The 24,898-nt window shown below is 34.8% G+C and overlaps 1 protein-coding gene across 1 annotated transcript in view; it reads left to right on the forward strand.

The window, feature by feature from the left end:
• Positions 1-24,898, forward strand: part of LOC111055574 (protein unc-13 homolog B) — a 785,525-nt gene that overhangs the window by 619,753 nt on the left and 140,874 nt on the right. Inside the window, exon 23 of the mRNA XM_039435489.1 lies at positions 17,222-17,262. Within this exon, the coding sequence (XP_039291423.1) occupies positions 17,222-17,262 (41 nt within the window). The remainder of the gene's footprint in view (positions 1-17,221; positions 17,263-24,898) is intronic.

Raw genomic sequence — 24,898 nt, forward strand, 5'->3', positions numbered from 1 at the left:
AATCCCGGGCTCGGAAACCGGCCCAAAAAGTGTTAGATAACTGTGAGAGAGCACAGAGAAAGTAAACTATAGATTAGGAATTTTATAGTTGGAGTATGGAGTAATTCCATCTTGGAATTTTTTCAAAACAAGATTATTTTATCAAGTTTATTCAGTAATTTTGATAGTGATTTTTCAATAGTGGAGCTTGCTCACGTCTATATGAATTGAGCGTCTGAAAGCCTCTATTTTAGCCTATTTCACGTACAATAACGTCACTAACCGATCTTTATTGTTTTAACAAGCTCGATGTCCAGCAGCACTGCAGGATACCTTTGTACTAATTTCAAAGCCCTCGCCTCCGCCACCTCAAACCGATATTAATTGAATGATAAAATGCATCGACGAGACTAACAGGCCTCACACCATGTTCCTTTGATATTCGCCCATGACTCGGCTCGAAACATTAGCTGGAAAATTGCTTTAATATCCGCTGTCAATGGTGTGAACAATCACCGCTACTCTAGTGAGGAAGAGAGATAGAGGACGTTGGGGTGGTTGCTAGAACAAAGCATCAGTGAGAGAGAAAAACAGAGAGTGGTTGAGCCGCCACTCACGAGGATTATATTTTTATATAGAACATACAAAGAGAAAATGGATATGATGATCAAATTATATTGTGATAGAACTGAGAATCGAGGTGCAAGGGAGAAAGTGCTATATTATGTGAAGCGTTAGAGCTGTCACTCTCAGGAACTTACTTTTGGATGAAATACAAAGAGAAAATTAGATCTATAATTGAATTAGGTTGAGGTATATCTTTGGTTAAGGTTGATCAAAGGAACCGCACACATTTATTGGCTTTATGTCATGCTGAACTGTGGCATATATTGAGTAGTTATAATATATTTCACATTATTATTAGTCCATGTGAGTAATGTTATATTGTATGTTGCATTATTATTAGTCCATGGAGAGTATGTAGAGGTCAGCTAATAATCTGACTGGTAGTTCTGTGAACAGTAGACCTCACGCAGTATTCTCATCCACAAGTACTCGATGTCACTTGTTTTAAATGTTAACAAACTCAGTTCACGTTTGAATTTGTATTCCATATGATATAATTCATCCAGTTCCGTGATAATCTTTCTATCTGATGAGAATTAATTTTTTACAATCAAAAAAATTATTATTTCTCCAGCATTATTTAGTTCATTAGTCTATTTTTAATCACCTTTTAAATTAGATTTTTGGAAGGTGAGAATATTGATACTAATGGGCACGCATAATAATACCATGTCTGCAAAACAAAATATTGAAACCAAATACCTTAAAGCTGCTATTAGACCAAAGTTATTAACACAATGTTAATAACTCAATCCTTATAGATTATATTAGATTGAACATAAGTTATCATACACGTCATGATGAAGATGTGTGTTTGTCAACTTCCGTTCAATCTTATAGAATCTATAAGGATTAAATTATTAACATTTTGTTAATAGCTTTGGTGTAAACCCAGCTTGAAGATGCATACCTCTTTAAGGTCTTCGATTAAAACTATAGACCTTATACAAATACAGTAGTAGACTGGCTTCTCTACAACATCTGTGTAATCACTTGTCAGCTGATTTATGATGAATAATTATATAGTCTGATTTTTACTCCAATATTGGCGTATGAAGGAGGCTCCTTTTTCCTTTTATATTATTCTTGAAATGCAAAATTTCCAAAAACCTTGTATATACGTTGACGCGCAATTAAAAAAGGAACATACCTGTCAAATTTCATGAATATCTATAACCGCGTTTCGTCGTAAATGCGCAACATATAAACATTTAAACATTCAACATTCAAACATTTAAACATTAAGAGAAATGGCAAACCTTCGACTTGAATCTTAGTCCTCTCTTCGCTCGGTCACTTAGTCCATGGAGAGTATGTAGAGGTCAGCTAATCATCCAATGATCTATAAAGGAACTATAATGTGATTCAGGTCATGAAGTCAGCATCTGATTTACCCTACAACGCCCAAAGTTTTTCTTGTCAATTTTCTGGTTTCTGCTTGATGGGTCTAGCTTATTGGACTTCTTCTGATGCCTAATCACTTGATTATACCCAAGTACCTAAGGTCTTACACACATGTCACATGAGGCTTTCCAAAAGTCAATCGACGTTCACCTCTACTAGTGACATGACACATTCTTTTTTCTCCACTCTTGCCAGTGGACTACTTTTGAATGCCCTCAAAAGCTAGGCGCACACAGATCGTCATCGGACGGATCGAAGGATTAAATTTGATCCATATCGTTTTCAATTGGAGTGCGCATGCCTATAATACGATGCGGATAGGTATGCGCACTCCAATTGAAAATGATGCATCAAATCTAATCGTCCGATCCGTCCGATGCGTGCCGTCCGTCCGATGACGGGGGACGTTCCCTTCTACCTTTAAGGGGACGTTCTCGTTTGTGCATAAATGCCGTCGTCGACCAGAACAGGGTGAGAATCTTACATTGAGTAGATTTCAATTTGTCAAAATAACCTAGAAAGTTATGTTCAATATTGTTTCAATAAGGGAGGTTAAGTTTATCCTATTATATCAAGCGAGCAATTTCTGTATACATATCAATTTATTTGGGTATATGGGTATGTAGTTATATGGTCATGTGCATGTATTTATGTCCACCGGATCTCGAAAACGGCTCTAATCTCTCGGTTTTGATGAAATTCTCAATATAGGAGGTCATTGATATAAAAATTCGATTGCACATGGTCTCATTCCTGGGAAGACTCGATGAAGGATATGAAAAGGATAATGATTATTCATCCTTGGAAAAACATCTGAGACTTCTGTCGTCTGTCGGTAATGGAAGATGCGAGTGCGTGTGTAGGAGTGAGTGAATTATCTTCAGCTGTCGAACTATCGCAATAAATCAGCTAATTTCAGAAATATATAATCTAGAAATTTTATTCGACTTGATTAAAATGTCTGTTTTGTTGACATGATTATGGTATATCATTCTGAATTGGAGTATATCATAATTTTCAAAGTTAATCATTATTTTACAGTTTTAAGTGATAAGTGAGTGTTATTTTGTTATTTAATTTGGTTTGTAAACAATTCAAATTTATTAGAACTTTCCTGTTCTAAAATGTTTGGATTGGAAATTGGACCTGAATTCAAGTGTATGGAACATACTTTTTGGAGTATTTATAGTGTATGAATCAAACTCCGGGGGAAAAACAGTCTTGGGCTGTGCCTGTAAGTTGAAGAATTGTGTTCTGTTTATCAATAAATAAAAATAAACTATGCTTTTGTACTCCGAAACGAAGCTCGATTCCCCGATATTACTTTTAAATTGCAATATGTTGATATTATTCGCAATGTTCTGATTCATGGATGATGAACACAGAAAACGAGAAGTTATTGGATCAGCTGCTCTAGCACACTTGAAATTTTGACATTATGAATGTCTTCAGACAGCAATGCCTGTCGTCGTCGACTGCGAAAGTTTACGTACAAACGGAAACCCACCTTACTGTCGCATGTTGCTTCCTTATTGCGGTCCCCTATGACAAACAAATAGAAAGATCGGGAATGATAAAGAGAGGATGAAGTCAGAATATTGATTACCAGAATGGATCTTGAACACAATATAAGAGGTGAAGTGCCTTATTTTCTCATCAAGACTTTATTATTGAGAATATTCATAAACATACAGTACAATCCTACAGACAGTGACAGACAATCCTATATAGACAGTGGATTCGCAATGAGAGCAAGTTCATATCCGATAGGATCTTATATCCGATCTCCATATTGGAGTAGGATATCACAATAGAATGGATGGGAGATTATAGTTCAATGCATACGAGATTACAATATAAAACAGGAGATTACAGTTCACCCAGTAAAATAGAGACAGTGCTTTGGCAATAAGCGGAACGTCGTATCCGACAGCATATTATAATATCTGATCTTTATATTGGAATAGTAGCTAGGCTCCTGTTTACAATCAGGGAGCACTACAAGTTCACAACTCCATATTGGAGTAGGATATCACAATAGAATGGATGGGAGATTATAGTTCAATGCATAGGAGATTACAATATAAAACAGGAGATTACAGTTCACCCAGTAAAATGGAGACAGTGCTTTGGCAATAAGCGGAACGTCAGATCCGACAGCATATTATAATATCTGATCTTTATATTGGAATAGTAGATAGGCTCCTGTTTACAATCAGGGAGCACTACAAGTTCACAACGGAAGGTAACAAGGTGCTTCTGATCCTGAGCAATTTGAAAACATGATTTTGTCAGTAAGTGAAAATCCTACACAGGGATATTGAAATCATATCGACAGGGATATTATCTGCAAATCGTAATTATTCGAGAGTGGGACAATTATTACTCGTGGTAATTGTGTATTTCTGTTCATATTGCAAATATTTTTCTGCTCTTGCCTTACTACACTTATTTGCACTTCTGCTTTTTACTTCCCTTGCCCTATTACCTATGGTAAGGAAAGTATTGCTTTCCGAAAAAAATTAAGGTACCCCACTTTCTAAATTTCTATACGTTTCAAGTTCCCCTGAGTCCAAAAAAGTGGTTTTTGGGTATTGGTCTGTTGTGTGTGTGTGTGTGTGTGTGTGTGTGTGTGTGTGTGTGTGTGTGTGTGTGTGTGTGTGTGTTGTGTGTGTGAGTGTATGATCGTCTGTGTAAACGATATCTCATCTCCCAATCAACGGAATGACTTGAAATTTGGAACTCAAGGTCCTTACAATATAAGGATCTGACACGAACAATTTCGATCAAATGCAATTCAAGATGGCGGCTAAAATGGCGAAAATGTTGTTGTAAACAGGGTTTTTCGCGATTTTCTCAAAAACTTCTCCAACAATTTTGATCACATTTATACCTAAAATAGTCACTTATAAGCTCTAAAAACTGCCCGTATCTGTTGAAATTTCAGGAGCTGCGCCCCATCTATTCAAAGTTTGATTTTAGATTCCCAATTATCAGGCTTCAGATACAATTTTAACAAAAAATCTCAAGTGGAAAAGATTGAGCATGAACATCTCTACAATTGTTATCAAGAAACATTTTCACCTAAAATTGAAAATAAGCACGAAATTCAAGAAATTGTGATTATTCAATTGCAAACTGTTGGAAACTGTTGATTCTATTAAATCATTCCCTATGAATAGATAGCAGACCTCGTGTTTCTCCAGCGTTATTGTCCTGTCACCATCTGGCTCAGATTTTTGAATAGTAGACTAGAGATGCGCGTGAACACCAGCGTCAGGTGATCAATTTTCATAACGGCAAGGAAAGTTGTGTGAGTGCGCCACACCAGATTTTTTGTCATCGAATGACAATGATTAATATTCTAAACACTAGAGTATTTTCTTGAAATATCACGAATTTATTACCAGTCGTTCTGTGAACAGTAGACTTCGCGCAGTTGTAAACCACAGTCTCGTCTGATACTGATGGACAGAGTGAATTATGTCATGTCCTGACGTGTCGGCGAAATATCGGCGTGTAAACAACGTATGGCTGTTTGAGTTGTTGTATAGCCAATAACTATTAATATTAGTTATAATTATTAGCATTACAATGTTGATAATTTGTTGTAAACAACTATGCTACTATCATCAAAAGCTTAACGAGTTGAAAGCAGAGAGAAGTCGGGAGAAAATAATATGCTACTTCGAGTTATCAATTGCATAACTAATCACTTGCAATTAATTGCAGTGAGAAGTGGAATCTAAGATTCAAGTGAGGGTTTTGAATTTATCTTTGAATTTAATATCGGGGCACCGAGCTTCGTTCGTTATTTGTTTATTGATAAACAGAACATAACTCTTCAAAATGATTGGGGAAGGACTAACAGGCACAGCCCAAAACTGTTTTTTCCCCGAATTTTGATTTATACAATATCAATAGTAGAAAAAGTAGGGTTATGTTCCATACACTTGAATTCAGGTTCAATTTTCAGTCCAAATATTTTTGAAAATAGAAAAGTTCTAATTTATATTGTTTACAAACCAAATTGAATAACAGAATAACACTCAATAATCACTTAAAACTGTGAAATTATTATTAACGTTGAAAATTATGATATACTATAATTCAGAATGAAATACCATGTCATGTCAACAAATCAAATTATTTCGATCAAGTCTTTTGAAATTTCTAGAAAATATTCTTCGTGAGATAATTATAGTAATCTTATTCATTACACAGCTGATCTCCCGCACACAGGCAGACGCATCTTCTGTTATCGACAGACGACGAAATTATCATCTGTTCTCCAAGGATGAATAATTATTATCCTTTTCATGTCCTTCAGCGAGTTTTCCCAGGGATGAAACCAAGTGCAATCAAAGTTTTATATAATAAACCTATTCCGAATTTTGTGAAAATCGTTAGAGCCATTTTCGAGATCCGTTGGACATGAATAACCATAAATAATAATATGAATAATGGAATATGAAAATAAATACAGATATTGCTCGTTTAATATAATAGGATATGTTTATAATGTTTATATTCATGTTCCGCATTTACGGCGAAACGCAGCAATAGATTTTCATGGAATTTGACATGTAAATTCCTTTTTGAATTTCGCGTCAACGTATACTGTATATATAATTATGCGTATGGTTTTTCAAAATTTTAAAACTCGGATATTTCAAAACATCCATTGTGTGGTAAATTCTCTTATAACTAATGTTATGCTCTCTTTGCTGTATTGTTAAGATAGTTTCTATTCTATAATAAATTATTTATCAGACTATGTAATGTTCTATCTTCTGTATTGTAAGATATGCTAACTCTGTCAAATTGGTGAGTACAATAAATTGAGAGTGAATCGTTGAGAATATATAAATAGAAGTCAGACTGATAGAGTGTGGACCATATATTCAATTGATTGATTAAGTACTTTATTTATGTAGATTACAATATATACTGGCTTATACACTTATATACAATAGCTTACAATACAGCAACATTATAGATGAATTTACATAATATAGACTAAGAAAATAATTATTGCACTGTATATGATATGAAAAAGCAATTTGTAATATAATAACTATAGATATTGTTATGCATCTACATAAATTGGCGGAGCTTTGGACTTATCAATGTCTATTCTTCGGAAAGAATATTCAAAATATCCTTCCCACTAACTCTCTAACATATGAGAGAATTTTTCCTCTCTTTCAATGAAAGGGAAGATGAGACAGAAAAAGTTGAGAGATGAATAGAGAGGAAATTATTGATGGACCTATGTATGAATAGTGGTCACGTATGAATTGTGTATATGAGTGAATGATTCCAACACAATAGACGACTGGTATGTTCGATTCATCATATTCTCATTCCAAGCCAACAAAAGAGGTTTGCAACCAATGAGATACTGTACAGAACAATTGTCGGAAAATGCACTATTTGAATTTGAAAACTGTAGAGTATTGTCTCTATTTCAGATGTCAGTGTCACTTATCGCATGTTTCATGGAGTGTTGATTCGATGTTCTCATTGGTCGTTGCTTAATCCAATCCAATGACAGTCATTCACGTTATAAATTCAGCACCTGATTAACAGCTGTTATGTAGCTAAGGTGAACGTGAAATTTTCGAGCTCAAAATTTAAGTGGTTTTATTCTTCATTTTGTGAATTTAATGTTTGTTTCATGTTTTTACGGAAGTTTTTGTTACTCCTTTAACAACTTTTTTTTAATGTATTGAGTATTTATTTCTTTATTCTTACAAAAATCTAGGAGTGCAACAAGAATAACAGCCCAAACGCACTCATGAATACAGGAAATACATAATTAAAAATTATTTTAAAAAATATATTATATATGAATACTAGAAGAGTAATAAAAGAGAATGATAAATATGGTACATGTGAAAAACAGACAAGAAAAAAGTACTATAGCTACTTGGAGGAAGAAAAGATTAATATTAATGGTAATCAATAAAACTAAGTTTTGATTATCCAATAAGATCAATTATAACCACACTAATCGTCAGGCTCTCTTTGCTCGCCATATCCGTCTAGCCAGGGAGCTCCGACCCCTGGACCCCCGACTGGATCGTCTAAGAATGAGATCATCAGGTTCGCTTCGCTCTCCTACATTTTTAATTTGAGAATTTTTATCATGTTAGGACGATCCAGTAATAGCTCTTATTGAAGTAGCAGTGCCCAATCAATTTTTCCACGATAAATGCATTTCAATCTTCAACTTGGTGCCAACCTAACAAAGTCAACTCAACTTAATGCCAACCTGACAAAATTATTAATTTAGTTACCAGTTAACAACTGTTTCGAAGAGGTACTCTCTCTAGATTATAGTTCAATATTAACATATGGTATGGACATTTTTCAATTATAATTAAGAGAAGAAGAAGAATATACATGCTAAAAGACGAACTTTAAACCCTTTAAAACCACCCTTAGAGTTAAAATATTGCCAAAATATTTCTTAGTGCGCCTCTAAAGGGCCAACTGAAGATACCTACCAAATTTGAACGTTTTTGGTCCGGTAGATTTTTAGTTCTGCGAGTGAGTGAGTCAGTCAGTCAGTCAGTTAGTCAGTCAGTCAGTCAGTGAGTGAGTGCCATTTCGCTTTTATATATATATAGATAAAATAACAAAATATGACCTACTTATTACATATGGTTAATTCCAAGAGCAGTGATAAAAGAACTAAAGAAAAGAAAAAGAAGTGGGAAAAATATTAAAAGTTAGTGGAAAAATGGTGACCATGGAGAGAAGAAAGAAAAGGCCGTTGTGAACCAGAGTAAATTAAGAGCAACAGGTCTATATTACTCTTCAATCGAATAATGGTGACATTTTTCTCCTGAAGCTACATTTAGACAAGGAGAAGAGATCCACCTGACCATCAGAGCAGAGGAATATACGAGGATTACGATTCATTGGTGAGTAATAATGACCAACCGTGTTACATCTACGGATTGAAAACTCTTGCCGATTACGATTATTGAAGACAAGAATTGTGAAATGCAGTAGAGCAGTAGAGCAAGGTTCTATAGGGCTGTATTGAGTAGAGCAACTGCTTCCTGGGGTGTGATTCAGTGATCAGGGAAAAATTGCATTCAAGGAACCATTGTTGAACAGAAAATTATCTCGATCTCAAGCCATAAATTTATCTAAGTTATCTCCCAAAATCATTCAACTCGTCCACTTCTTGCATGCCATAAATAATATTGACAAGGCGACTGGAAACGTTATAAAAATGCTAATAAGCTATGTAGTGTATATTGCCAACCTAACGCCGAAGTTTTTCCCTTACCATATCCAATAGTTTTTGCCCTGAGATATTTTGACAGGCTGGCTTTGATGAATGGGCTCTCGTGACGGTCTTTCAAGTTCCTGTATTTATTTTTGATTAATTGTTCACTGCTATGTGTCGGAAGAGATGGAGGAGGGAGGGTGATGAAGAGGAGGATGGAAGAATTTGATAATTGATGATGGTGAAGAAGGAGGAGAAGGAGGGGAGGGAGGAGAAGGAGGAGAAGGAGGAGAAGGAGGAGAAGGTGGAGAAGGAGGAGAAGGAGGAGAGGAGGAGAAGGAGGAGAAAGAGGAGAAGGAGGAGAAGGAGGAGAAGGAGGATAAGGAGGAGAAGTAGGAGAAGGAGGAGAAGGATGAGAAGGAGGTGAAGGAGGAGAAGGAGGAGAAGTAGGAGAAGGAGAAGGAGGAGAAGGAGGAGATGGAGGAGATGGAGGAGAAGGATGGTGATATGGATAAAGAAGATCAAGGAGAGAAGGAAAAAAGCTGGATAAGTGGAATAAGATCAACGTGAATTAGTATGAATATTTATCCTTTACATCTACAATATTTTTGCAGGTTTCTGCTCGTCCAATGATTCATAGATACAATCTATTGAGTTGAGTGAATTCCATTTAAAAAAACGGATTTGGTGGACAATGAGATTAAAAAAATTGCAATAGAATAACATAAAAAAGTTAGTAAGCTGAGAACCCATATTGAACCTATGCCATTCTTTATCACCAAGCACACCACCAATTGCGTATTAAACCTATATTGAAGTTGATAAGAAATGTTTCTATTGAAATTTTAGTACAATCTCAGGTTTTTTGTTCTATGATAAATTTTTGGCAAACTTGCATGATATTTTTCTATTATTTCGATAATATTTTGACGATTATCATTGATTATTATCCTAAAAATCGGGGGACAAGCTTCGCTCTGGACTGTCAAAGCATAAGAGATTTGTAACGAAAGATTGAATTTATAGTTTATATCTATAATTATAATTTTTTCAGTCGTACAATTTTTTCTACAGTTATATGTGGAGGCACAACAGGCTTATGCCCAAAACTGTCCCTTTTCAAATTTATACTACAGTCCATATCGAAATATAGGTTAAGTTACTCATCAAAAAACAATTTATTCATACAAAAACAAACACATCAACAATTACATATAGATATACTATGAATTGGTTTTAGAATGATATACTATGTTTGCTACAATATAATGTTAATATACTATGTACTATTCCACACCAACAGCATATACTTACTATTTTGGACTTTCTGAAGTAAACATTTTTTCTAAAAGAAGAGAAATAAACAAAAATTAGTTTTTCTTGCTGAATTTTCTTCTCGTGAGATCAACTGAATTATCCCACATCTGCACTCGTTCACTCACTTCCATTACTGTATCGACAGTCGACAAGATCACCAGCTGCTTCCCCAAGGATGTATTTATCTTTTTAATGTCCTTTAACGAGTTATCCCAGGGTTGAGACCTAGTGCAATCGAGTTTTCTTATCATAAACCTACATTGTTCCAAAGTTCGTGAGTATTGTTACAGCCGTTTTCGAGGTGCGGTCATATACAGATATATAAGCATCTAAACATCTAAACATCTAAACATCCAAACATCTAAACATCTAAACATCTAAACATCTAAACATCTAAACATCTAAACATCTAAACATCTAAACATCTAAACATCTAAACATCTAAACATCTAAACATCTAAACATCTAAACATCTAAACATCCAAACATCTAAACATAACATCTAAACATCTAAACATCTGAACATCTAAACATCTAAACATCTTTACTTCTAAACTACTAAACATCTAAACATCTAAACATCTAAACATCTAAACATCTAAACATCTAAACATCTAAACATCTGAACATCTAAACTTTTAAACATTTAAACATCTAAACATCCAAACATCTAAACATTTAAACATAAACTGCTCGTTTAATAGTGTAGGATTCAGATAAGAAAATAATTAATATTATGTTTCATTAATCAATACTTTGGATTACCTCCCGAGTGACTTTCCATTGTGTATTATTATACGTATTATAATACTTGTGAATCTCTATTATGGACTATTACAATGTGTTTGAGCATGAACAGTGTACAATGACATCATTCTATTCACAGCTGTTGTATTGTACAGTATTGTATATGTACGGTACATAGTATGGTGACAATGTACCTGAACGGAACCTATCTAGAGGTGAATTGAATAAGCTTGAGATTCTAGTTGAACGTGCGTTAGCGAGTTTACTTTTGACTCACTGAAAGCCAAAGTCGATGTCCGTCTGTTTGTATGTTCTATAATAACTTCAGAAAGAATTGATCAATCAGCTTCAAATTTTTTACACATATTCTTCCAACATTTTTACAGGTCAAGTTCGTCGGATAACAAAATTGACTCACTCCTTCTTCATTTTCCAGGATATAGAAATAGCATTCAATTTACATAAGAAGGGAAACATTGTTGTGATATATTATTAAGTCAGCTGAAAATTTGCATGCACTTACAAAAATTTTGATTTATTCATCAATTTATAACATCGGCTGAGGCTATTTGGAAGCTGTCACACAAACAGACCTTCATGCGCTGACACATGATTTCAGCTAGTTAATATACAACAAAATCTACAACTTTTACATCAACAAACTAATACCGGTTGAGATATCAATGTGCGGTTTTCGCCATTTATTTTCTCTTGGAACTCTGTCAGAGTTTGATGATCACCTCCTCATTCAGAAAAATGAATTTGGATTCATATCCTATACTATTAAACGGGCAATTTCTGTTCATATGTTTGGATGTTTAGATGTTTTTATGTTTGTATTTCACCGGATCTCGAAAACGGCTCAAACGATTCTCACGAAATTCAGAACATAGTATGTTTATAATATAAAGATTCGATTGCACTGAGTTTCATCCCTGGAAAAACTCTCTGAAAGACATTAAAAGGATAATTCATCCTTGGAAGAAAATATTTCGTCGTCTGTCGATAACAGAAGATGTGTGTGCCTGTGTGGGAGATCAGCTGTATAATCATTCAAACAGCTTACCGTATCTCGCGAGAAATATCTAGAAATTTTAATAGACTATCAAAATAATCTGATTTGTTGACATGATATGGTTTATCACTCTAAATTAGAGTATATCAAAATATTCTAAGTTAATCATTATTTTACAGTTTTAAGTGATTAGTGAGTGTTATTTTGTTATTCAATTTGGTTTGTAAACAATCTAAATTAGAACTTTTCAGTTTTTAAATATTTCGACTGGAAATTGGACCTGTATTCAAGTGTATGAAACATAAGCTACTTTTTGGACCATTTATAGTCTAAATAAATCAAAATTCGGGGAAGAAACAGTTTTGGGCTGTGCCTGTTTGTCCTTCCCCAATCAGTTTGAAGAATTGTGCTCTGTTTTTCAATGAATAAATAACGAGCGAAGCTCGGTGCCCTGATATTGAGAGTAAAGCGACAATAGTGATTATTATTTTTTAAGAGTATTATTTCATTTCATATCCAATAGCCCCATCATTCCTGTGAAAAAGAATATTTATCTGTTTCCATGATTTTCACTAACTGTTTAATTAAATTCGCGGGTTCCAAAAATTACAATACAACAGTTCTATAGCGAGTTCTCCAACCCAGGGGATCACTAGATACAATCCTGACAGAATAATTCATCAACTGGAGCTTTATTTGTGCGTTGGAGAAGGAAGAAAAAATATGAAAAAACTGAAGTGACAATTAGGTGGGAAAGAATATCACAAAATCAATTTCAGAATAATCTTGTATCGATTTGATAAGTCACTCAAGAAGTGACTTGATCTGAAAGGTAAGTTTCTGAAAGCATCACGCATATTTCATACTATGAACCTCTTTGATCAATTTCATGTTTAGCAAGTCGTTCATTATATGGTGTGGGATCGACTGGTGTGAGAGATGAACTGATATGTGAAGTGATGGAAGGAGAAGAGAGAGAGAAAGAGAGTGTTAGATAGAGTGAGAGAGCATGACTGGGTGAGTGACACCTACTTGAACTTCGACCGAGAACCGCTTGACCTGTTTCTATGAGCCACCCTCTTTATAGAGCTGTCGGCAGACATAGATGCTGCTGCAAGAGCAGTCGAATCGAGAGAGAAGAAGAAGTGAATGGAAGGGAAAGAAAAAGGAGAAGAGGAATAATAAGGAGAAGAAGAAGAATAAAAAAAAGGAGATGATGAAGAAGGTGGAGAAGATGAAGAAGGTGGAGAAGAAGAAGAAGAATAAGAAAAAGAGAAAGAAGAAGAAGGTAATGAAGAAGTGGAAGGAGGTGAAGAAGAGGAAGGAGATGAAGAAGAAGAAGGAGAAGAAGAAGAATGTGAACGAGAAAGGAGAAGGAGGAGGAGAAAGAGAAGAAGACAGTGAGAAGAAGAATATTTAGAAGAAGAACGGAGAAGCAGAGGAAGAAGAAGGAAAAGAAGAGAAAGGTGTAGAAGATGGAGAAGGTGCAGAAGAAGGAGGTGGAGAAGAAAAGGAAGGAGATGAAGAAAAAGGAGACGAAGAAGAAGAAGGAGAAGCAGAAGAAGGAGTTGATGGAGAGGGAGAAGGAGATGGTGAAGAAGAAAAAGAAGAAGAAGAAGAAGAAGAAGAAGAAAAAGAAAAAGAAGAAGAATGTGAACGAGAAGGAGAAGGAGAAGAAGGAGAAGAAGGAGGAGAAGGAGAAGATGGAGAAGAAGGAAAAGAAGGAGAAGAAGAAGAAGAAGGAGAAGAAGGAGGAGAAGGAGAAGAAGGAGAAGAAGGAGAAGAAGGAGAAGAAGGAGAAGAAGGAGAAGAAGGAGAAGAAGGAGAAGAAGGAGAAGAAGGAGAAGAAGGAGAAGAAGGAGAAGAAGGAGAAGAAGGAGAAGGAGGAGAAGGAGGAGAAGAAAGAGAAGAATGAGAAGACGAAGAAGAAGGAGAAACATAAAGAAGAAGTTGATGAAAGAATGTAGGTGACAGTGTACTCTTGACTCTGCGATTCTTGATCGACATTAAAAGTTTCTGCTAGCTGTCTCACTCGCTGTTCTTCCCTTATCCTGACATCATCCTACATCCTGACATCATCCTACATCCTGACATCTCACTTATTCTCCTCTTCCTTCCTATCTTACTCCTCCCACTCTGCCTCCCTACACTCTTATCTTTGATACCTTTTGCCTTCTTGATTTGAATAAAAAATTTCCTCCCAACGAGGCACTGAATAATTTCTACTCCAATTTTTTTCAACATAATTTAGAAATTTTAACCTTCATTCAAACCCCATTTTAACCAGTGACATATTCTATTTGTAATTTTCTTCTATTTTAATACTACTAATTCACTGAAATTGGAGTTTTTTAGGGAAAATTTTCCTTAAATCACATTTTACTTCCTGAATTCTCAAAGTTCAAATAGAATAGGCATCTCAGAACTGACAGCGAATTAAAATTCATAACGTTATGAAGATACATAATTCGAGATATTCTTGACCGAACATTGTGAGGTTAAATCCTTTAATTGGGATTTTATTTTGTCTGCATGTATGTATGGATGTAACGCAATTACGGCCAAACGCGTTGATAGAATTCGATGAGATTTGGCAGGAATATTCCTTTTTCAACTGCGCATCGATGTATATACAAGGTTTTTTTGAAATTTTGCATTTTAAGGATAATATGAAAAGAAAAGAAATTCCTCCATACTCCAATATATCTTCTACTTCGAAGATAGGATTAATCAGACTATAGAATTATTATCAATCAGCTGACAAGTGGATTATACAGATGCGTGGAGAAGCCTTGTATATTTCTATGAGGTCTATAGTTTCAATCAAAGACTTCAAAAAGGTATGCATCTTTCTATCATCATATTTGCCCATCAGTATCAATATTCTCACATTCGAAGAAACTGATTTGATAGTTGATTGGAAATAATAGAATTAACTAAATAATGCTGGAGAAATTATAATATTTTTGATTGTAAAAAATTAATTCTCATCACATGGGAAGATGATCACGGAACTGGATTAATTATATCATACTAGCCGTCAGGCTCTCTTCGCTCGACATATCCGTCTAGCCAGGGGGCTCCACCCCCCAGACTCATGACTGGATCGTCCATAAATGAGATCAGCAGGCTCGCTTCGCTAGCCTGCATTTTCATTTGAGCATTTTTATCATATGTTAGGACGATCCAGTCGGGGGTCCAGACTAAACGTCTGGCTAAACGGATATGGCGAGCGAAGCGAAACTGACGGCTAGTAATATAATATTCCCAGGAATAGCTCTGATTGAAGAAGCAGTGCCCAATCAATTTTCCCGCGATAAATGCATTACAATCTTCAACTTGGTGCCAACCTAACAAGGTCAACTCAACTTAATGCCAACCTGACAAATTATTAATTTAGTTACCAGTTAACAACTGTTTAGAAGAGGTACTCTCACCAGATTATAGTTCCATATTAACATATGGTATGGACATTTTTCAATCATAGTTAAGAGAATAAGAAGAATATACATGCTAAAAGAAGAACTTTAAACCCTTAAAAACCACCCTTAGAGTTAAAATATTGCCAAAAGATTTCTTAGTGCGCCTCTGAAGGGCCATCTGAAGATACCTACCAAATTTGAACGTTTTTGGTCCGGTAGATTTTTAGTTCTGTGAGTGAGTGAGTCAGTCAGTGAGTGAGTGAGTGAGTTGGTGCCATTTCGCTCTTATATATATATATATTATATATATATATATAGATGAAATACAAAATAAAACGTAAACTGAGGTTGTTTACATTCAACACAGGTAGAATCAGGTACTTGTAGATGAGAAAACTGTGTGCGGTCTACTGTCCACAGAGCTATTGAACGACATACTCATTTCCTCAGAATAAGCCTTTCGAAAGAGGAATAGTATTATCTAGTACTTTGGAAATGTTACTAATGGAAGGACTTTCAAGCTGTTAAAAATCTTTCAAATAAGGGAAAAGGTACTCTATAAAGAATTCGTTGAATCGGAGCATCTTTCCTTATGGCTTAAACTAATCCACAGTCTTCCATGAATGTCAATTCACATTTAAAACTTTTTCAGGATGAATCAGTGTAGCGTGACTTTATCTCGAGTGAGGAAAAATAATCCTCCCAGACGAATCGACATTATTTGCATTTTCCACACATAAACTTTCTGACATTTCCCGGAAAAATCGCAGTTCTCCAACTAAATTTATCTACACAGTGATTTTTCATGAACCAATCAACCACAGTCGAAAGTCACCTAGGTTTTCCACCAGTTTTCCGGAATGCATCGCGTGACTGAGTCACGTAACGAGGGTAGAATTTCCTTTCAATAATAATTTTTCTGGGAGAAGCAACAGGCTAGATGATTTTAAAACTTTCACAGTTCGGTGAAAAATGATTATATTTTTCTGTTCCATTGGTTCTTTAATGTGATTCTTCCTCAACCGCCTCCTTTCTCCCATTCTACATTTTTCATTCTAATTCTTGTTCTTGTTCTTCTACTTCTTCTTCTTCTTCTTCTTCTTCTTCTTCTTCTTCTTCTTCTTCTTCTTCTTCTTCTTCCTCTTCTTCTCCATCTTCTTCTTTCTGCTCCTCTTCCACCCCATCTTCTTCTTCTTCTCCCTCTCAATCTTTATCTCCTTCTTCTTGAACCTCTTCTTTTCCTTCCGCTTTATCTTCTCCTTCTCCTCCTTCTTCCCTTCTTCTTCTTCCTCTCCTTCTTTCTCTTCTCCTCCTCCTCCTTCCTCTTATTCTTCTTCTACTTCTTCTTCTTCTTCTTGTGTCTATACCTCTTTATCGCATCAAAAATGAATGATTATACAGTATATTAATATTGTTACATCTATTTGATATTTTATTGATTTTGTATATTCTGTTTGTTTCCAGAATGGAACAGCTGGAACTGAAAGTGGCGGCAGAACAAATGGGTGAGTGCTTATTAAACAATTATTATCAAATTGAGATTATTCATCTTTTTTTTTTAATTCATTACGTTTTATTTATCGTGACTAAAGTATACAATCACGTACAATTCCAATGACCAATACAACGATGTAACACATTCTACGTTTTGACAATCATGTAACGTCAGTAGCATTATGTTATGCTTCGACCAGATATTATAGAATTTAATTCCACATTCTATACTTTACATTCAAAGTTTTGACAGTAAGACAACTTTATTTCAAGAGACTTTTCAAACATCTAGTCAAAAATTCTGTAGGATTGATAAAACATTTTACAACTTGAGACCAGACAGTTCGCTGAGGTACGTTGTTCAATATTCTAAGTTGAGCATGTTGAGAAGACAGTTGATGTATATGAGCAATAGATTTATTAATATAATTCCATTTTTGATATTAATCGAAGAGTAGATTTGAAGGGAATAGAGGCTTGAATTAAGGAAAATTCTAAGTATTTCTTAAGGATTTGTTTTCCCTGAGACCCAAAATTCCGTTTTGAGTGCGTACAACCGTACATGACATTCATGTATTATATGGGAGCACACGGGAAAATCACAAAAATTGCTATACAATCAAGAAAATCACTATACAAAGATATTGATGATTGAGAGAAAGAAATAAATACAAGGGAGAAAACTCTTGAAGGAAGAAAAATGTTATGAAAAACTAGATATATGCTAAATACCGGAGACTATACTATAAAATACTAGAAGCCATATTATACAATATGAGTAAATGATAAGAGAGGAATTAAGAAATTATAAATAAGATTCTAAGAATAATTCTTAGTTAATAATAATTAATAATTCATTAATTATTAATGAATTAGATGCTGAGAATTACGAAAATAATTTATTTCTTTATTACAGAACAAAGAAGACTACAGGCATTAAGTCCAAAACAGCCTTCACTACAATTTACAATCATATTGAGCAAGTTACTATAAAAAAGAGATACATTACATGCAATCCACAAATACTTAAGAAAACAATGAGGAAAGCATAATTAATTGAAAGTAATCCAAGTACAAATAATAAAACCAGAAAGAAGATAATAAGTTATAAAAATAGTACAATTGAGCATAGAAGCAGGCTAAGCAAGTTAACAGGTACAGGCATAATTTGATGAATGATAAGAGAACTAAGAATGAAAAGAAGTCACACTTCCAGTATGTAAGTTACTCCATGTAAGTTGATGAGGTCTTGCATTGGTGTCTACCTTCATTGAATGAAGCTGCTTAAGGTGCGTACAGATATACGCGCCGCGAACATGAGCAAATCACTTCCAATCAGCTGACTATATCTGTATTTTTACAAAAACGATAAGTTACAGATATAGATAGCTTGGCATCAGCTGATTAAAAGTGAATTGCTCATGTTCGCGGCGCGTAAATCTGTACGCACCTTTACATGCCTTCTTGAACTGACTGGGATTCATATGGGAAATTCCTAGGTGAAAGCTATGTTAATTATAAAGATTCATCATGCGGTTGATTGGAGAATTGGAGTGAATATTGGAGTTGCATGTTCCCTCCTTCACTGTCATTCATAAGGTGCGTACAGACTTTCGCTCTGCTCCGCAATCGAACGTCACTCGAGCAGATCGATTGATGATCGACCGGGGAGCAAGAGTGGAACGAGAGAAGAGCTAACATACGTTCATGCGTAACGTTCATGATCGGAGCGAGTGCGGAGCGTGCGTGGGGCGATTGCGGAGCGGTTGGTGGCGCGTATATCTGTACGCACCTTTAGAAGCTGTGATTCAAGACGTCTTAGTACATATGATCTTAAATCAAATAATGATAAATTCCATCCCAATTGAATAATTTTCATGAAAACATTTACATCTTCATGATTGAAAAATAAATTTTCATAATTACATCAAATATTCTGGTAGTCCATTATAGATCTACATAGACCACTTTCTTAAAAATTTGGTAACGGTGCTGATTTAGAAAAGGGTTGTGCTATCTGCTGTGTCCACTGATTTAGAAGGGAATAGCAAATCTATGTCAATGAGATTCTAACTTTATAACGTAAAAATCTCATTATCGATACTGAATATGTTAGAAGTTCATCTACGATTCAGAAGTATTCACTTTTCGACCGAACGTAGTGAGGTCTATTTTCAACTCGATTTGTTTTCGTCTGTCTGTATGTAACGCGATTACGGGCAAACGCGTTTAAAGAATTTGATAAGATTCGGCAGGAATATTCCTTTTTCAACTGCGTGGAACCTACACAAGGCTCTTTGAAATTTCGCATTTTAGGGATAGTATGAAAAGAAAAGAAATTCCTCCATACTCTGATATCACTATATATATATATAATATCTACTTTGAAGATAGGATCAATCACACTATAGCATTATTCATAATCAATCAGCTGACAAGTGTATTATTCATTGTATGCATTACACAGATTTCTGGCCGTGTCTATTTATATAAGGTAGGGTTTTTTATGATGCGTCCCCAATCAGTATTAACATTGTAACATTTGAAAAAATCTGGTGTGTCGCACTCACACAACTTTCCTTGCCGTTATGAAAATTTATCACCTGACGTTAGTGTACTCGCGCATCTCAAGTCTACTACTCAATGATCCAAACCAGCTGGTGACAGGACAATAACGCTGGAGACACACGAAGTCTGCTATCTCTTCATAGTGAATGATTTAATAGAATCAACAGTTTGCAATATTGAAATATTAACATTTTCTTGAATTTCGAGCTTATTTTGAATTGTAGGTGAAAATGTTATTGAACATAAATTGTAGAGATTTTCATGCTTAATCTTTTCAACTTGAAATTCTAGGTTTTAATTGTCTCTGAAGCATGATAATTGGGAATCTAAAATCAAACTTTGCATAGATGTGGTGAAGCTCCTGGAATTTTTACAGATGTGTGACTTGTGGCAGCTGATGGAGCTTATCAATAACTATTTTAGGTATGAATTTGATAAAAATCGTTGGAGCCGTTTTTGAGAAAATCGCAAAACACCTGTTTTTGACTACATTTTCGCCATTTTGGCCGCCATCTTGATTTGCATTAGATCGAAATTGTTCGTGTCGGATCCTTATAATATAAGGACCTTAAGTTCCGAATTTCAAGTCATTCCGTTAATTGGGAGATGAGATATCGTGTACACAGACGCACATACACTCATACACACACATACAGACCAATACCCAAAAACAACTTTTTTGAACTCAAGGGACCTTGAAATGTATAGAAATTTAGAAATTGGGGTACCTTAATTTTTTTTGGAAAGCAATACTTTCCTTACCTATGGTAATAGGGCAAGGAAAGTAAAAAAATGTAATAGGTGATTGGAAATAAAATAGAAAAATATTAAATGAACTGAATAATGCCGAAGAAATTATAATATTCTTGATTGAAAAAATTAATCTTAAAATAGTTGAGAAATATTTCTATCAGATGGAAAGATTATCACGAAACTAGATAAATCATCATATATGTGATACAAATTCAAACGTGAACTGAGTTTATCAACATAAGTGAGTTTTTGATCTTGGAGAAAACAATTAACAGTTTTTAAGAGTAAATATGATTCAACTGTGAATAAATTGTGATTCAACTGAATCAACTAGAGCAGGTGACATCAGATACTTGTGGATGACAAAACTGCGTGAGGTCTACTGTTCACAGAACTACTAGTTATCTGGAAATAACAATATCAACTTCCAACCATAAGCTAGAGAAAGATAGAATAAGCTAGAAATAGAAAGAAAAATAGTAATCTCAGTACACTTTTTAAATTATTTAATCACAACATGTTTCGGACATTGATGCCATTTTATCTTCATAACTTCCAGAAATGTCAGCGTATGGCATCCTTTTCTCTATGGTTCAAAACTAGTTTGCATCATCAATGATCAAATCAGGTTAAACTCCGAAAACTATATACTCACGGTTAACTTGTAACCATATTAACACAGTTAGGCATTAGGTTGGGATTTTAAGAGAGCAGAATATCAAGTAGGATTCAAACTGTGTTATAGAATAATATATGAATATGAATGAAGACAAAGTTGTATAATTATTACCTCAAATGTATGATATTATCAGAAGGTTCATTACCATTAAAACCGCAACTTTCGTATGGACACTTCTCTAAAAGCTACAGTTATATTGGACTGTGAATGAAGTTTCAAGTACACTTGAAGTTAACGCTGTTAATACTTGAAACTACAATATCGAACTATATGAGGAATATTCAAGCATCACTCCCAAACACTATAACAATAAAACTTACTGGAACAATAGAGTTGGGTTTTTAATTACTGTATGTGTGTGTTTGTGTTTATACTGAGCATTGCGAACCGCAAAATAATAATTGGGTCACAGTCTAGCTAACAAACAGTACTTGTTCAATGTTTGCCGTATTCTCGAGGGAGATATTCCACCGCTGAGGTGCGGTAACTGAATAAACCGCTCTTTGCCTTCACGAACTTGATTGCAAACTGTGACTGGGAAGTAAATCCACAGAGGGATGAAATGGAGAGAGAAAGCGATATGGGGTTGAGGGTTGTGGAAGAGAGCCAGTGAATGACACAATCTGAGAGGGTTTGTCAGTAAGAGAGACTGTGTCAGAGAGAGATAATATTATATTAGAATAGATATCTTCATTTATATAGGTTACAATATACTCCGGTCCAATGGATTGATTACAGTTGATAATTGAATAAAATTTATGAATGATATAACCGGTCAAAACGTCGAAATGAAGGTAACTACGATATTAAATGTGAAAATATAAAGCAGGGAGAGAAACTTTCAGGGGAAGGATTTCTTTTTTCCCTCTCCTAATCATTTTGATAACTGTTTGTGAAGATATTGAAAATTTCATTCCCTGCTATGAATTTACTCTTCATGATATTCATTTAGTATTGTATACTAGCAGGTAACCCGTGCTCCGCAAGGGTCTACTGAAAAACTTGACAAACTGAAAACTTGAGTGGAATGTTGATAAGTTTCAAATTGGTCTAGAACCATCCTCGGTTAATTTAGGATCTATATGCAAAATTTCAAGTTAATCATTCCAGTAGTTCAGACGTGATGATGCGACAAACATAATTTTCCTATCACGTACGTGTATAAGCCAGTTATTTCCCTTATTATAGTATAGATAAAGCTGCATTTACACCAAAGCTATTAACAGAATGTTAATAACTTAATCCTCAATGTCAGGGCACCGAGCTTCGCTCGTTATTCATTTATTGAGAAAACACAATTCTTTAAAATGATTGGGGAAGGACTAATATGCATAGCCCAAAACTGTTTCTTCCCCGAGTTTTGATTTATACACTATGAAGCTGGATTTACACCGAAGCTATTAACAAAATGTTAATAACTCAATCCTTATAGATTCTATCAGATTGAACGGAACTTGACAAACACATAATGTCCATCATGTGTATGATAAGTTATGTTCAATCTAATAGAATCTATAAGGATTAAGTAATAAACATTTTGTTAATAACTTTGGTGTAAATGCAGCTCAAATAGTCCAAAAGGTAGGTTATGTTCTATACACTTGAATTCAGGTCCAATTTCCAGTCTAAATATTTGAAAACAGAAGAGTTCCAATTTAGATTGTTTACATACCAAATTGAATAACAAAATAACACTCACTAATCAATTAAAACTGTAAAATAATGATTAACTTTGAATGATATATATCATGTCATGTCAACAAATCAGATATTTTGATCAAGTCGATTTAATTTCTAGTTGGTTGAGTTCAAAGCCACTGATCGGTGAGTGAACGTGGCTCTGAACGAAGCACTGTTTGGTCGTTGAACGATGCATAGACTCACATGCAGCGCTACTGTACTTGCAATTGAAATCGGCCATTGAGGGGACAACCACGAAGATTATTACATACTAAAGATCTTTGTAATCTATAATGGGCCTATTACAAAAAAATATATATTATATAATAACTCGCAATAGAATATCTCAATGGCAGCCTCCAATTTCAAGGAAGAGCATTGGGAAGGCATAGGCATTGTGAGTTTATACCTCTTCAAGGTCTTCGGTCTAACTGATAAAAAAAAAATATGTTTCAAGTTTTTGAAGTTAAATAAATAATGGAGAGTGGTCGAAATGAGATGATTCTCTCGAACATCATAGTTTGGTTAATTCTGGATACGCTGGTGGTAAAACCAATTCGATATCTCTCACAATAACTGAATAACTTCTATAATAAATATTGTGATGAATTTTTTAAATAGACCTCATGAGAAGAGAGAAAAATTGTGATTACCTTTTAAAATGAAAGAATTTGCCAAAGGAATGGTCAGCGACCGAGCGATAAAGCTTACTTATCAGTAACTGTATATTAGGGTGCGTACACAAAGAAAGCTGGTTGCCGGCGCCGGAAAACCAGCAGCTTGCTCCTCGAGCTTATAAGCGCGGTAAAAGCTTGAAGCCGTACATAAAGAAAGCTGGTAACAAGCGCGACAAGTCAGTTCACTTTGAGCAGTGTCAAAGATGTCTTCGTCTAGTGATGATGTGTTTTTGGCGGAGAGTGTTCATTTAAAATTATTGTAAAGGAGGAAATTCGGTGTTCATGTTATTAATAGACATAGGAAGAAACTTGGTGAATACCATCACTTGTTTCCGCAACTAAAAGGTGACCCACAACGGTTCTACACATACATGAGAATGGAGCTAGCGACTTTCGATTACATATTAAGAAACATTGAAGGACGTTTGATTAAAAAGTGGTCAAACTGGCATAAACAACCAATAGAACCAGAAGAGCGTCTTGTCATATTTTTGAGGTAAGAGTTATCCATATTTATAAGGTGGATAACTTGTTCACTTTTGATTTCTGAAGTCTTCTAGGGATGTCAATCTCGGAGACTAACTGTACGCACAGTACAGAGACCACTCGCAGACTGAGCCAGTTGCTGGAAACCGGCTACAAGAATGTTCTCTTCATACTTGTTTGCCGGTTGACGCCGGCAGCTCGCGCTTGTTGCGCTTGTTGAGCCGGCACCGGCGTTTACTGTGTACGGGCACACTTGAAACCATGTTAAGTTCTTCTCAAGCCGGGACGCGCTTACAGCGGCTGGTTTTCCGGCGCCGGCAACCAGCTTTCTTTGTGTACGCACCCTTAGATAAGAGTACCGTTCTGTACTGAATATTTTCTAGAAAATTATTTAATAAAATTGTAATTATTCTGCAAATAAAGCACGAATCATTTATGAATTGCTCATTGAATTTTGAGGTTACACTTTGTTTACTATCGATCAGATGTTTTAAAGCAGCTCAAACACAGCTGACTGATTCAACATATTTTAATAATGTCATGCCAGATTCATGCAAGCTATAATACTATTTCTAAAAAGTAAAAAACTATCAATAAAGGACCAAGAATTTCGAATAAAAAATAAAATGTATGTATTATTGTTGAAATTATTATTATTTAAGAAATTATATTATAATGTCAAGTATTATTGTAACTAACTAGGTCATAGCATGAACATTATATTATTGATAAAAACAGCAGAAATTAATTATAACAATCTCAGACATAATAAAAATTGTATAAGAATATTAATTTATCAATTAT

Source organism: Nilaparvata lugens, chromosome 9, assembly GCF_014356525.2.
Source record: "Nilaparvata lugens isolate BPH chromosome 9, ASM1435652v1, whole genome shotgun sequence".
In the NCBI taxonomy this organism is placed as follows: Eukaryota; Metazoa; Arthropoda; class Insecta; order Hemiptera; family Delphacidae; genus Nilaparvata; species Nilaparvata lugens.